The 16876-nt window shown below is 31.2% G+C and overlaps 1 protein-coding gene and 1 pseudogene across 1 annotated transcript; both read right to left on the bottom strand.

The window, feature by feature from the left end:
- Positions 1-2476: 2476 nt before the first annotated feature.
- Positions 2477-4638, bottom strand: LOC145116528 (glucan endo-1,3-beta-glucosidase 14-like). The gene is made up of 3 exons (XM_079052871.1): positions 4525-4638; positions 2714-3747; positions 2477-2627 (listed from the first exon to the last, which is right to left on the bottom strand). The coding sequence occupies exons 1-3, from the start codon at positions 4583-4585 to the stop codon at positions 2577-2579; spliced, it is 1146 nt and encodes a 381-aa protein (XP_078908997.1). The 5' UTR covers positions 4586-4638; the 3' UTR covers positions 2477-2576.
- Positions 4639-12357: 7719 nt separating this feature from the next.
- Positions 12358-13819, bottom strand: LOC145113459 (putative pentatricopeptide repeat-containing protein At3g05240; annotated as a pseudogene).
- Between the last annotated feature and the right edge of the window lie 3057 nt (positions 13820-16876).

The following is a 16876-nucleotide window of genomic DNA, read 5'->3' as shown; positions in this document are numbered from 1 at the left end:
ATATCATTTACGAATGAATTAATTTCATAACGATCATGGATTTGCTTATATAAATTTGTACTCACCTTTATACTGAAATATTTTAAAAAGGGTGTTCGTTACGAGCTTTTGATGGGTGTCGTACAACAACGGATTAATTGCTCGCATTCGAGAAAACGATTTTATCTTTGCTCCTTCTGATATTGCAAGATTTAAAGAAGATGAACAGAAGAGAAGAGGAGATCCATTGATTTCAAGTGGTCCATTCCAAATCCCCTACCAACATTTATCAAGTATCAAGAAACTGAATAAAGCCGATCTGAGCCGAGCCTGCCTCTGCCACAGAATTCAAGTCTCATAAACAAAAGCAGCAGGTGTACTTGATTGAGTCTTGACCATGGCCGGTGGACCCCTCCTCCTACCCACACCACATGTGCCGGACTGAACCCTCTCTTCTCCGCCTCTGATTTGCGAAAGGGGGCCTTTGCGATATCATACACGAACTGCTCGGAAAGACTGTTGTCCTATGCCATTTTTTCCGTTTTCTTGATGACGCTTTCCCCATGACATGAACAGAAATATCACAAATTCACAATATGCATGCCTTCTTTCGTACTTGAGGGCATGAAGACATGGAAGGTCTAATCAATTGAAGAAGACGTGTATTGTTCAACACAGACCCCACCAAAATGGAATACGACCCGTTACTTCTTTTTCTAAAGGACACTGTTCATAAAAAGCAAAGTAGCAGCAGCAACATTGCCTTTTCAATTGGATCTGTGCTGTTGGATTTATCTTGTTCTCTGAAAGATTTCCTCTAATTAGGTACACAAGCAGACATTTTTGCTTTCCCAATCACTGTTTGTGATCATAGGTTAATGGTTTAGTAATTATTTTTCAGCGTACGAGCTTAAGAAATTCGAAGCATCAGGAAGAAAAGGTTAAAAATAAAACGACCAAAAGACAAGGTTGTGCACATCATCTGTTTGATGAAATGACTATGAATTTTCAAATCTATGAACCCTAATTTCAGTTATCTACCGATAAAATCACGAGCATCTATCCAATTTGAAGCCCAATCCAGTCTATGAAAGAATCTGATTCTCTATCTTTAATTTTCTTCCTTTAAATTTTAATATCTTCTTTATGCCTTTCAGTACTTGAGTATTGGCTAGTCTCACTGTACCTTTGGTGTGTACGTAGTATTTATGTCATGTGGTTTGTTTTACATGTTCAGTACAAATATTTATTATTTAACGATTTTTATTAATTCGGGTGGCAAAATGTTTCCTATTCTCAAAGAATGGAAGAATAAATATTGGTGTGCAAATCTTTTTGGACTATTTATTACAGCATTCAACAAAGTTTGACCATGTACACACACACAAAAAAAAAAAGGAAACAATTAAAAATTAGTTTAATTAATGATTCCTGCATTCCCCATATCACTAGGATAATGTTGGTAATTCAAGAAAACATTGTATCAAGATTTTAAAAGAATAATAGTCAGTGCAACATTTTCCCAAAAGTAGGAAAAAAGAACAGTGATTAGAATTGAAGTTTGAGACTTTTTAATTAATTAAATACAATTGGTATGAGTATAAAAGCCCATCACATCAGTCATCAGCAAACATGTCTCTTCTTCTCTAAACATATTCTGCCCTTTTCTGTCAAGGATATATCCCCTTTTTCTTGTGCTATTCACCTTCCAAATAGCATTCCAAGTTCTCTCTTAATTTCATATAGCATGCAAGTGAAGTATCTTTAATTACACTGACAAGTCTCCATCGTCATCACTCATCATCGTCTTCTACATCTTCTATTTATAGTCTTATTATATCAAAATCTTGAAGCTTTTTTAACTACTCATGGAACCTACAAGAACCTACTCATGGCGCTTGAGGCTTCTTATCAGTATCACACTCATTCTTCTGTTTTCTTTCATTTTGTCACCTTCTGTTTCAGGTAAAACTAATCGTATGTAGATTAATTAATCCCAAATCAGTTTCATTTTTCAATCACTTTCTTGTTATGTACATGATGCATGATGATGTTAGTTATCCCAAATTGTTGTTTGCTTTTGCAATCTTTTTCTTGTTCTTTTGTTTTTTTTAATTAATTAGCAGTTAATGAAGGTGTACAAGAAAGAACAAGAACATTGGGATCAAGGCCACCAGGATGCGTGAACAGATGCATGAACTGTCAACCATGTCGAGCCACTCTTGTTATCCCTCCTCACCATAAAAATAAAATCATCGATTACAGATCTCAATCTTCTCATCGTGAAGATGATTGTTATTATCTTCTCTCATGGAAATGCAAATGTGGTGATAAACTCTTTCAACCTTGAATCTTCATCTTATTATGTTGTATATATATCGACCAATTTCAGTACTTAATTACGTAATTATATATATAACTTTCACTCTCTTTGTGATCAATTGTGAACCCTATCGTGTATTTCCAGTATTTGAATTACACAGAAGTCAGAAAGATATAAAATTGAAAACAGAGGAATTGTATTCAAAGAATAAGTTCTCGAATCAAACACAAATATACGAGTGTGACTCTCTAAGTATATATTAATATATATACCCCTACAAATTTAACACCATCAATACTAAAGCGGTGGAACATGTCGCCATTACCTACAAAAATTGAAAGAATTTCAGGAATGGAATCAGTGAAAGGAATTGGAATCAGTGAATCAGAAATTATAGTTCATAGTTCATACCTTGAAGGAGAACAAAGATGTTGCAGAAGAAGGCACAAGTCCGGTGAATCCGATATCGTAAGAAATGCTTCCATCGGCTTTGAAAAGTCCGAAGTTTCTCTCGGATGTCGGGCCGGGTTTTAGGTTTTCGTTAAACATGGCGAAAACATACGCCTTCACCACCATTTTTGGTCTGTAAGGTGTACCTTTCTTCTTCAAGAGTCTTTTACGTAAGTTCAGGTTATACGTTCTCGCATTACTCAACGTAGCTCCGGCTTCATTCGCATCACCTTTTGAAGCCCATCCGGTTTCCGATACTATAACCTCCATCTTCTCAAATCCAGCTTTTTCCAAAGCAGCGTAAGTCGCATCGATTTGTGCTTCGAACATGTTGTCGTAATGTAATTTCGTTTTCGCGTCTTCTATTCCTGCATTCTTTTTGAAGATTGCGTAATTGATATCGATGTGTTCGGGGTCACTGATGTATGCGAGAAATGGATACGTGTTTATGTAGAAAGGGGACTTGATTTGGGAGAAGAATTCGAGGAGAGGTTTCATGTAGGGAACTAGGGTTTCCTTAAACGCGCCGGCTGATGGAGGGAAGGAACTAGCGAACACGCCGGCGGAATGTGGGCTTGAAACCTCGACATCGTCGGCGAGGTGGAGGAGGTCGAGAGCGGTGTGGATGTTTTTCACCGCCGGTAGCAGGACCTCCCAGAGTTCTTGATCGGCGCCGCCTAGAACCTCGTTTCCGACTGCGATTCCACGGATACGGGTCCCGGGAACGAAGGGTTCGACGTTGTTTTTCACCCAATCCATGGCTCGATCCTGGCTTGTGCTTATATCTCTCAGGAATTCGTTTCCAAGCCCGATGATGATCTCGATTCCTGATCCTTTGAATGCCTTGAGAACTTCGTGATCAGCGTCGTAGATTCTTGTGTTCTTGATTTTTGCTGCTTTCATAAGGGTGACGACACTTTCCGGCGAGGGGATGTTGTCGGCTATCCGCCCGTAGTTGACTCCATATGTCCCCGTGAATGCACTAGCTATCAGAACTGCCGAAAAGAATAAAATGTTATTTTGAAGCAATTTTTTAGTTAATTGTATTAGTTGGGTCAACTATTACAAAATGTTACAAAGTTGCAACAAAATTTTATATTTAAATGAGATAAATATACACAATTTTCAACATGGCTTATAGAAATTTATGACTAATATATGAATAATATGGTTAAATTTAAATTTAAAATCTAAAATATATAAAATATATTTTTAAAAATAGTTTACCTAAAACAACAAAAAAATATTAGATGAAACATACTAAAAGCACAAAACAAAACATATCTAATAGAAATAGACGAGTTTTTAGTCATTTGAGATTGTTTAAAGTTCGTAACAACCTTTTTCTACTTTTCGTTTTTTAAAAAGTGTTGTTTAGAGATAGTATAATGGGTGAAATTTTTCTTAAAATAACCTCCAAACCCATGTAACAAGAATTTTGAAGAAAAAATTGATGAAAATCATATTCTTATATTATGTGAAAATCGATTGTTGTATAGGTTTGAAAACCGGTTTCTAATATGTTTTTTTCAAATTGTTTTCACTCAAACCGGTTCCAACTTTCCATATGCCAAATCGATAACCAACTACAAGATCCACTTCAAACCAAACGATTTTAGTCAAACCAATTCAGTTTTAAAACCTATTTTTTGTGCTCGTCTGCTCTCAATGAAGTTGGTTATGGGTTTGGGCTTGTTTCGGTCCAAGTTCTTATCCTTAACTATAATCATACTAAACACAAATTACCTAAAAGGTTAGTGAATCGAGCATACCGTTGTTAATGGAGACAATGACAAGAATGAAGAACCGAAGCGATGATGAGGAAAAGTCCATTGTTTGTAAATGTAGATTACAATGTAGAAGATGATGAATGTGGATATGTAAATATGTAAGAAACGGGAAGAACAATGACTTGTTGTTTGGGATGCTTGTTCTTCAGGAATGCCATTAGAGTTGTCAATCAAAGATTCTTGAGATGAATTAAAGGGAGATTGCAATATTGGACTATAAGATTATGGCTTAGGGTATGTACTACCATAATAAATTATTTTTATGACAAGTGTTATGTTAAAAAAAATTAGACTATAGTTATGTTAAAAAAAATAGTCTATAAAAAAAAAGACTAAATCATTACAACTTTTTTAAAGTATGCACATGCTTATGGGACAATATTCAAAACAAGAGAAGAAATAAATAAATATTTAATTTTTGTTAAATGTTTTGTTTGGTATTCATATGAATCAATTAGTTTTTTACGCGTTAGTAGAGTTAAGCAAACAACTATATTTTGTGGCCATTTTTATTATTTTTTGTGAATTTTTATCGTTATGTTTTAAAAATATGTATATACAAACATTACGTCTTTATAAAATTATATTAATAATATTATTTCAGGCAAAGTTTTATATATACTAACCAAATATATATGTTAAACGAAAAGACCATGAAACGCAGAAAACAGTTTATTTTATTTTATTTTATTTTACGACGTCTAAGAAATATATAGCCCTATTATTATTTTTTGTAGTTAATTAAATGAGAGATTCCAACTTTTTGAATGCTTTTCCCATCTCTAAAGTTTACTTCTTTTCTTGTATGCTTTATAAGTTTATATACCTTTCCTGTATAAATATATTCAGCTTGACATGTGAAATATCACCGAGGAGCAACCGCCTTGCTTTGCCGGCGGGGAACCCATAACCATCGTGCCTTGAAGGAAAGGATTTTCTCTTTGCTTAATTGGGCTATAAAAAGATATAATACTACATTATAGCTCATACGAATTATAGTTATAGTTACAAGATAAATTCTTTTTTTATAGGAAAATTAGGTATGAAACCGTATAATATATGAGTTTATTAAAAGTAAAAATCATCTCTAATAAATAAATTTTTTTTTGCCACACGTGATTCTCTAATAGTTTTGACATTTGTCTGTGATAATTTTTAAATAAATAATATTCACATGTCAATTTATGGTTTTTTCTAATTTTTAAAATTAAAAAACCACATAATACTTATAATTATATATGTAAAGTATCAAATGTAATAAATATTATACTAAATTGCAATTAATATATTTCTTCATTCTTTATTTCAAAATTTTATTTTAAAAAATACTTATTATTTACATTTTAATATTTAATTTTTTTAATCAACCCGTGTAATACACGAGTTTTACACCTAATTTAATATCAACATATAAATATTAAATATTTTATAAAGTGATATTGTTACATAAGAAAATGTAATCTTTTGAAACATTTATAAAAGAATTCAAATGGTTTGGAGTATTTATGAGACTATATTATCAAATTATTAGAAAGATTTTATTTCCTTATAGACCCGGTTAGAATTTTATGGAATTTTATTTTAAGAAAATGGTAATCCTCAAAAAATGACAAGTGGAAATAAAAATTCTAAAACTCTCAAAAAATGACATATGTCAAAATGAAAGATAACATGATATGCGGCAAAAAGGTTTTTATTTATTAGGTTAGAAGATAATATGAAAAATCTGGTGATTAAAGAAAATTAACGTGATTAATAGAGAAAATACGATTTTATGATTTAAAAAATGGAATTCAAATTATTAGTTCCTAATTTAACATGATGTTTAAATGAAAGTAACTATATATGTTGTAAACAAAAAATACAAATACGTAATAGAATAACACATGACAACCAATAAATATAGATACGTAAATACTTGACAACCTAACACTTTTTTTAATTAATAATTAATATAATAGGAGATTTTTTTTAGAAATTCATAAATGGTCCTTATGGTTTTAATTTTGTTCCCAAAACAGTCAGTGTGTATATATATATATATATATATATATATATATATATATATATATATATATATATATATATATATTATATATATATATATATATATATATATATATATATATATATATATATATATATATATATAAAAGGCTGAGTTATTTTGTTTCTTACATTTATTATGTGCTAGAATGCACCAATAGGAATTTAGTAAATTAAATAATTATTTAATAAATAAATATAGATATTAAATGATTTCCATAATTATATGTATATTAAATAATATCCATAATTATAATTCTCTTTTTATGGAAACTAATTAAATCTGTCATTAATGTCAGCAATAAAATTTCTTTCAGAATAAATTCGCATCCAGTTTTTATATATGAGTTCGTATTTTGTTTCATGACTCACTCACTTAAAATACAATAAAGTTGCATTGAATATGAAGAACGAGAGTGTATTCTACTAGAATACACTCACATTCTGCAGGAATACACTCTCATTCTTCTAGATATGAATTCATTTTGAAAGAATATTGTTGTTGACATTAATGACGTATTTTATTAGTTTCCATAAAAATGAATTATAAGTATGGATAACATTTAATATACATATAATTAATACTAAATTCTTATTGGTGCATTCTAGCACACAATAGATGTGAGAAACATTTGAACCTACTTTTATATATATATATATATATATATATATATATATATATATTGCATGAATGATCCATTTGGACGAAACATTGCAGTCCAATGGTCCTTCTGGTAGATGTTCGTTAGATTGAGTCGTTAAGTTGAGGAGAGTTTAGATAATGACCATTTCAGGCATTTTGTGGAAGTTCTCATAAGTACTATTTGTGAAATTTCGTCTAAAGACAATTTGTGAATTTTAGAAAAAGTCTATTAAATTTTGTATTAATTATCATAAATCAAATAAAAAGACAAAAAACTAAAACATAGACAATATAATATTTATATAAATAAAAAATAAAACTTACTAATTTTATTCATCATGCAAATATATTTTATTTAATATATAAATAAGTTTTGTTGTCTAAAATTTATCTAAAATACTTAAACTACAATACATCACTAAATATTTATGTTTTTTATTTTTTATCTAATAAAAATTTGAAGTATAAAAACATCATTTTATTACTTTTTTATTTTTATGTGATGTAATTTTCAAGATTTTTTTAATTTTTCTTATACAATATATTTATTTTTATAAAAAAAATAATGTATTGTTATAAAAAAATATGTTATTATAATAATAATATTATTCTGCTATTTTATTTTAAAAAAATATAAGTATGTGATTTTGAGTTAAAGATAAAAATATGTTTCGATTTTGGTTTCATAGTATAAATACGTTTAATTTTATATTGATTCAATATAAACTTTTGATATTTAATTTAAAAAATTATTTCCTTTTATCAGATTTTGAATATATTCCTTAATAAAGACATAAACTTTTCAAAGCAGAATTAAAAAACGTCTCTTAGCTAATCATAAAATAATTAAAAATAAATAAATATATTTGTATAAGAAAAAATAAAGATAAATCTTGAAAATAATATCACATAAAAATTAAAAATAGATAACATGATGTTTTTATACTTCAAATTTTTTAGATAAAAAATAGAAAACAAAAAATATTTCATGATATATTGTAGTTTAAATATTTTTAGATAAAATGTAGACAACGAAAATTATTTATATATTAAATAAAAAATATTTGCATGAGATTAAAATTAGCAAATATTTTTTTTATTTATATAAATATTAGATTTTTTATGTTTTAGTTTTTTGTCTTTTTATTTGATTTATGGTAATTAATATAAGATTTAATAGACTTCTTTTAAAGTTCACAAATGGTTCTTAGGCAAAATTCACAAATGGTCCTTATGAGAAGTTTCACAAAATCAGAAAATGGACCTTATCTACATTTCTCTCGACTTAACTGCTCCATCTAACAGACATTCATCAGAAGGCCCATTGGAGTGCAAAGTTTCGTCCAAAGAAATCAATAATACAAAAAGGGTTTCATAAGGACTATTTTGGGGATAAAATCAAAACCATAAGGAAGCTTTGTGAAATTTTGTCTTTTTATTTTAATCATTTTATATAACTTGTTTTACACTAAATAAAAAAATGTGATATAATCACATTTTTACATGTAGCATTTCTAGCTACATGTAAAAATGTGATTATATCACATTTAGAATATGAAGGAAGGTATATTCCATTCTGGAATTTAACTTTAAAAAGACCGAGTCTAAGCGTTGCATCGTGCGATGAGAGGTCAATAGAGCATGACCCATCGGTCTGTTGCAATAGATAAGGGAAAGTATTTATCCTAAGAAGAAGAAGGAGTCCACAATAAGGACTTAGTTGGTAACTCGAAAGTTATGACTGAAAGTATAGCATAGTACGAAAAGCAGATGCAAGGTTGAGCATCGTCTGCAGTCAAGAAGCCCTAGAGTTAAATACGCATTCAAGGAAACATGGAAGTTACGATTATAACTTAGGATAAAGAGGTAACGTATGGAATCATTATCCAAGCCCTATTTTCGTTGATGATTCCGGGACGTAATCATCCTAAGGGGGAGATAATTGTAACGCCCGTAGATCAGGGCTAGTCAATTTAGAGGCAATAAGTGTCGAAACGACTTTTCTACAAAAGATTATTTAGAATAAATAATCTTAACCAAGTTGTAGAATATGTCTCAAGGTTTCCGTACATATAAAGAACGCCGAAATCCGAGTTATAACGAAGAAGTTATGACCCGTCGAAGTTTTACGGCAAAACCGGCACGGCACCGGGAAGCGTAAATAGTGAATTTACGATAGAGCGATATTTAGCCTTAGCGATCTAAACGAAAGTGGTAGAATACGTTAAACCGAGAGCGTCCATAAAAAGAACGCCCAAATATGACTTCGTATGAGGAAGTTATGATTTTTCGAAGTTTCGGCTTAGCAGTGTACAGCCCGAAATTCGAATATAAGATCGAGCAGTTTTTAGCCGACACAACCTAAACGAGAATCGAAGATCTCGTTAATAGTAGCATAACGATAAAAAGACAGACGAAAACGGACGTCAGATGAAGAAGTTATGAATTTTTAACGGACCAATCCTGTCCCGGCCTGTTAAAAATATAACTTTTAAAATAAAGTCAAAATTAGCCAACGGAGTCCAAACGAAAGTTGTAGAGCATAATCTCACCTACGCGTGGATATAAAGAACGTCGAAAACGGAGCTCGTATGCGAAAGTTATGAATTTTTGAAGATCGTGGCACACATACCAAAGCTTATCCGAACTACGCCCAGCGTAAGGCTTAGTACGCCCAGCGTACTGAGTATGCCCAGCGTAACTAGAGATTACGCCCAGCGTAATCCTTCTTCCAGCACCCTATAAATAGATGTTGAGGGCTGCCGAGTTTTGGTGCTCCATTCTTCTCTCTCTCTCCCGTTTTGCATCGTTTTTCGCGCCGGAATTATCCCGAAGCCCCGGTATCATTCCCGAGCCCCGAAGCAAGTTCCGAAGCCCCGAGGATCCCGAGAAGTGAAGTTTCCAAGCCGAAACTCTGCCCGCGAGAAGCCCGGTTTTGGAGAAAAAGCCTCGGTTTTATCGGAAAATATTATTTTAAAAGACGAGGTGCTCGTATTATCAAGTGAGTGCATAGTCCCTTTCATCTTACACATAGATATGAAGTATTTTAATATAAACTACGTGCTATGTGTTTATATATTATTTGTCTATTTGAGATGGGCGTGGAATTGAAGTTTTATACAGGTGTTAAATGATTTAAAACTGTATATGTATTTTTATCTACAAATATATTGGATAAAACCATGGGTAGATGAATTAGATGGGGTGTGAAGAAATGAAAGTGATGAGAGGTATCAATGTTTAAGATGGTCTAGTCATCTAGTAGAGTATAGATAACGACCACAGACTATTTTAGATAGTCCAGTGGAACGTTAGTAGACTTGTAATCGGTACGTGTGATTGAACTATATGTTCATAAAATGTTCTTGAACTATATGTTCCTTAGGTGTTTTTGAACTACATGTTCATCCGTAAGTTCTTCTTTTTGACACTATTACGTGTCGGGGTACGGGAGCGTACGGGAGTACTTCATTAGTATTTTCCCTATGCTTTTATTTTGAAGAGCTTTGGAGTCTTCGTTTCTTTTGTGAAGTGATCGGACGAGCTTCATGTGTCAGTGTTTTCATTTCCATTGCTGGATAGGGGTGAGTCTGGAGGTTCAGACCACAACCTAGGCATTAGTCAGTGTTTTCATTTCCGATGCCGGATAGGGGTGAGTCTGGGGGTTATATACCTCACGATATTCAGACCACAGCCTAGGCAAAGTTCGATGCTGGATAGGGTGCGTCTGGGGGTTATACACCTCACGATATTCAGACCACAGCCTAGGCATTGATAACTACCCCTGACTTAACGGTCTTGTGGTTTTTTTCTTTTACGAACGAAGGTTCGTGGTGAAACTTATTCCATTCCCTACATTTGATGTCTTTATTGATCCTCGTTTGCTACCAGGGAATTTCCGAAGCAGCTTCGTCAGTTGTTGTTCATATCGATTCCTTAGGCTAGATCTCGTAAGATCATTGTATAGGGTCAGTATGCGAGAATTGACGGGATGAGATATATTGTTTTAGATGTTTTGAACTGTGTGTTCGCCAGGGATATTTGAACTAAGTGTTCACTAGATGTTTTGAACTGTGTGTTCGCCAGGGATATTTGAACTAAGTGTTCACTAGATGTTTTGAACTGTGTGTTCGCCAGGGATATTTGAACTAAGTGTTCACTAGATGTTTTGAACCGTGTGTTTGCCAGGGATTTTTGAACTAAGTGTTCATTAGGTGTTTTTGAACTAGGTGTTCGTTAGGTATTATTGAACGGAGTGTGTTCAATGGGTGTTCTTGAATTAGGTGTTCATTAACTATTTTGAACTGCGTGTTCACCAGAAGTGATCTAAGAACCATGGCAGCAGTAGACTTTGTGCCAATTCCTTAGGGTAATCCTTAGGAGTTAATGGGAGAAGGGTAATCGGTTCTTAGGGTAAATCTTTATGAAATAAAGGAAGATAATGGGGGTGGGTAATTGGATTGATTGTTTGATAATTAAATATAACAATTATATTATTGTGGGTTGAAAACCCTATGTACTCACCAGGTTTCCCAACCTGACCCACTCAGTTTATTTATATCACAGGTGTTAATATGAAGTCACTGAGAGATTAAGGAGATATAAATCACCAGTGATAATGAATGTAAGTTCTGTTTATGCTTATGTTTATGTATTGACGATGACATCCCAAATGTTTTAAAATGAATAAAAATACATTTATTCGGAAATGCTTTGATAACGTATTTATCATGTTTTTCTGGGAACAAATTCCGCAAGATTTTTATTAAAAGAAGTACTCTGATTTTTATAAAGCATAAACAAAATCGGTCTTTTCTGGCTGTGATTTTGGGGATTTAACAACTGACTAACTCTAATTTATTTTGTCATATAAAAAAGTATTATATATGATCAAATTCATACGTAGGAAACATACATAAGAAATAAGCATGAAAACATACACAATATTTACACGGAAACGTAAGAAACATGAATTTACACCAAAATGTACATAAAAATAAGAAAGTACGATTTTTTTTTTAAATTAACAAACAGAGGTCCAAATAATAAAAACATATTATATGTGACTCGATTCATACGTATGAAACATACATAAAAATAAGCACGAAAACAAAAAAAAAATTGCATCAAAAGTAGACAAACTCGAATTTATACGAACACGTACCTATAAAAAAACAAATAAGTTTTTTTTTAAAAAAAAATTAATGAATGAAAGTTATATATATATATATATATATATATATATATATATATATATATATATATATATATATATATATATCGAAACATTGAGTACCTCAAATGTATACCAATACATATAGGGAAAACCCCAAAAAAACAGTATGTATTATAGGTCAGTGCTTAAAAAAACCATTATATTATTTTTTTTGTACTATTTAACAATTATTTTGTCTGAACTTTATTAGTTTAATGTTTTGTTATCGGTTGCTCTTAATCAACTAGACATTTAGCAAACTTGTGCATAGTTATATCCCCATTTCACCCTCCTTTTCAAGACTGTCACATAAACAGGAAATATTCCTATAATGCCCCTGATCTGGAAATGATTACAGGTTCACATGAAAGGAAAAAAACAAAAACACGAAAGGAATACTCTTTTCTAAACATGATAAAATGGAACAAAACAAGTTATCTCATAAGAAAGGAAAAAAAACAAACTTGACAAAACTCCAATGAATGTTATGACATCAGGTCTTAAACCATGACTCACGATACGAAGGAAAAGAGATTCTGAAAGATGGGCAAGACCATGCATTCCGTACCCACATATGATTGTTGTCCAAGCGATGAGATCCTTTTTGTGGCATTTCTTCAAACACATGGTGGGCTTCTTCTATGCTACCACATCTAGCGTACATGTTAATCAGAGCTGAACCTAAGTGTACGTTGATCCCCATTTGGGTCCTTATTACCTGTTCATGCACCCATCGTCCCTGTTGTAAAGCACCCAAAGAGGCACATGACTGAAGTACCTGAACCATGGTCATGGTATATGGTTGGATCCCCAACTTTTTCATTTCATTAAACAGTGATAAACATCATCAAACTTCTCATCCAATACAAACCCTGCCATCAAGGCATTACAGCTTGCGATTTTCTTCACTGACATATTATCGAACAGTTGGGGTACGAAATTTAATTCTCCGCACTTCCCGTAGACATCAATGAGAACGGTGATAACAAACTCGTTACACTCGCAGCCGAACAACAAAACATCACTATGAACTCTCCCATAATCTTTAACCGACTTCGACCCAGAGCAAGCCGACAGCAAAAATGTAAACGTGAAGTCGTTCGGTTTGTATCCACTTCGAACCATCTCGTAATAAAGATCAATTGACCCTCTGTAACAACTTTCCTTGCATAACATTTGATCGTCTCAATCCAGAGAAACAAAGGTGGGGTCTTGATGATACTGACAACAAATCATTCTCCAATATTCAGGCAACCAAATTTGAGGTAAGTGTGAGCTAGACGTGTCAACAAGGATATGTTTTGGGATAAGTGAGTCTTGATAATCTCAGCGTGAAGTTGATCAATAGAGACATAGGTTTGGAGGTAGACATGTACAAATTAAGCCCCACTATTGATATCGTGGAGACCCATGTTTTTACAGAACCATCGATTGGAGGTGAAAAGCGAGGTCAATGTACTGTAGTCGTATTACACGTACACTCATGAGAACGGTAACCGGATAAAGTAGATATGTTACATGGTTTAGGAAATAATAATGGTTAAATAGAACAAAAACATAATAGAAGGGTTTTTTTAAGCATTGAACTATAATACATAGGGTTTTTCTGTGGTTTTCCCATACATATATAAAAATAAGTACGTAAAATATTGTTTTATTTGTTGGCAGATAAATATACAAGGTCCGTACAACTAATAAAACATAGTATTGTATTGATAAAACAATTATATATATATATATATATATATATATATATATATATATATATATATATATATATATATATATGACTGAACTCATACGTAGAAAAACGTACATAAAAATAAACACGAAAACGTACACAAAAGTTATATGAAAACTTTAATTTATACCGACTTATACATAAAAATAAGTAAGTAATGTTTTTTTTAATGTAATGAACATAGTTTCAAATAATCAAAATTGTATTATATGACCCGACTAATGCGTAAGAAGCGTACATAAAAATTAGTATGAAAACGTAAAAAAATTGATATCAAAATGTAGACAAACTCAATTTTATACCAACATATATATAAAAAAAATAAGTTTTCAAAAAAAAAAAACAATTAACGAATGAAAGCTGTAAATTTACGCCAAAACGTTGACCACCTTGAGTTCATAACGACACATACGTTAAAATAAGCACGTAAAAAATAGTTTTTTTTAAGTTAACGAACGAAAGTTATTTAAGAAAATCATATTATACATACTACGGGGATAAACATGAAAGTTTAGAAAATGAAGGGGGTGAAAGTGATATTTTACAAAGTTCACAGGAGATGATGAAAGTGATATTTTAAAAAATAGAGGGATGAAAACTTCATTTTACAAAGTATTTAAAAAAAATATAGGGATGAGAACTGCCACTTTAGAAAATATAAGGATAGACAATATCATTGTAAAAAGTATTTTAAAAAGTTTAGTGATAAAAAGTAAAAACTATAATTTTAGAAAAGTATAAAAGTATTGGGTGAAAACAGTGACTTCAGAAAATATAAGGGTAGAAAATGAAAATTTTTAAAGATTTTTTAAAAATTGTAGGATAAAAAAGTCATTTAAGAAAAGTATAGTGTAGGAAATATCGTGGAAACTACCACACACATTGCCTTTTAATGTTTATATAATATTTTGAAAATGAATCGTTACAAAAAAAAATAAAAATTGATATATAATATTAAGTGTTTTAAAAGAGTTTATAAAAGTTTAAGTTTCTTTCTTCTTCTTTATGTAATTTTCGAGATATGCATAAAAAGAAGAAGTGTATGACTTGTCTAATCATTCTTTAAAGGCATGGGAGACATGCTTATGACCATGAGGACAAATTTGCTTAAAGTGCTAAAGACTAATAGTTAATAACTTCACTTTATTCATTTAAATAAGAGAGCTTGCACTTGGATTATTTGCTCATTCATTCCTTGATGTAAAATCTGAATCCTCTCTTCCCTCTCCCTTTCTCTCTAGTTTTGGTTAGAAAACTTGAAGAACACTTGCATCTTCAAGCCCTCTTTAAGTTCATATTGGTTATGAACTTAAAGCTTAAGGGTTTAAGAGTTTTGGACTAGCATCTACATCAAGTTGAGTCATTGTTTGTGTCTCAAAGGTTCCACATTCTTCATCAACTTCCAAGCCTCCCGAGAGGGCCCAAAGAATTACAAATGTTGTTATTTCTTCACCTCTTCTTTGGTTGATGTTTTAATCTTTATATAACATGCAAGAAGATCATTGGTGGGTATAAAATGTTTATGTTATTTAAAAAATAATTAAAGTCTTCCGTTGCCATATTTTTCAAGTTTATGAAACTATTTTTGAACTAAAACCCAACAATTAGTATCAGAGCCATCTTGCAAGTTTGGTTAGATTTTTTATTTTTGGAAATCTTAGTTTTTGGAGAATATTGATAACTTGTTTTTGTATAAAAATAAGTTCATACATATTTTCTATGACAACTTTTTTGTTATTTTATGTGACAAAAATTTCATGCATCTTTTGTCATTTAAAGTTGTCTTAGAAAAACAAAGGATGTTTGATGTGTATATTGATGTATATGATGTGCATAAACTAGCCAATGACCAATGTGTTGTTATGTTAATGTGCTGGTTATTTTTGTTATAAAATGGTTGTAATAATTTATTTATTCATATGATATGTAATAATTAAATAGATTAGCTTTACTTGGTTATTTTTGTAAAGTAATAGATTAGTTTTTAGAATTAATTTATTTGTATAAAGATGTTACAAGAAATGAAGTTTGAACCATTTTTTGAAGACAAAAGGAAAATTTTCGAGTTCAACATGTGCTGGGCAGAACATGACACTTTCTGAAAGGTGTCATGAATGCTACACATGTGCTGAAAAGGTGCCGAATAGAAAGATGACACTTTCTGAAAAGTGTCGTGAAAGGTGCAGTTTTTCCTTTGAAGAAGTTATTCAATCTTTTGTAAGCAATGGGTGTTTACTTAAGTGGGAGCTTCTACAACAACATTACAAGAAGTTTTTTGGTCCCTTAAATGTCCATTTAGGAATGGACTTGACATTTTTGTATTGGCTCACAAAAATGTCATTAGTTGGTTATGTTTATGCACATATCTTTTTATGCATGTTTGTGTTGTTTATTTTATGCAATTATTATGTGTGGCTGATAAATTAGTTTTTCACATGCTAAAATAATTTTGGAAAAAATAAACATCACATGGAGTTTAGGTTTTCAAAAATTGGACATAAGATGTAACAGGTTATTATTTTAAAATAAAACCCGTTTTTATAAAATCGTTAATAACGGAAAATTTTGAAATACTCCAATATAAGTTTTAAAATGGTGATTTTTATAACTTATACAAACTCCAAATATATAAGTAATAAAAGGAAGTTTTATTAAAGATATATATGGTTCAAATGCATTCAAACTTAAT

This window comes from Lactuca virosa, chromosome 5, assembly GCF_052849685.1.
Source record: "Lactuca virosa cultivar CGN04683 chromosome 5, Lactuca_virosa_CGN04683_v6, whole genome shotgun sequence".
Classification (NCBI taxonomy): domain Eukaryota; kingdom Viridiplantae; phylum Streptophyta; class Magnoliopsida; order Asterales; family Asteraceae; genus Lactuca; species Lactuca virosa.
This window is presented reverse-complemented; position numbering and strand designations above follow the sequence as displayed.

Bases quoted from the DNA above. Each gene is read 5' to 3' on its own strand.
- LOC145116528 (XM_079052871.1), bottom strand. From the start codon at position 4,585: ATGGACTTTTCCTCATCATCGCTTCGGTTCTTCATTCTTGTCATTGTC. The intron at 3,748-4,524 runs GTATGCTCGATT...TCTTTTCGGCAG, and splicing joins CATTGTCTCCATTAACAACG to TTCTGATAGCTAGTGCATTC. The intron at 2,628-2,713 runs GTATGAACTATG...CAATTTTTGTAG, and splicing joins CATCTTTGTTCTCCTTCAAG to GTAATGGCGACATGTTCCAC.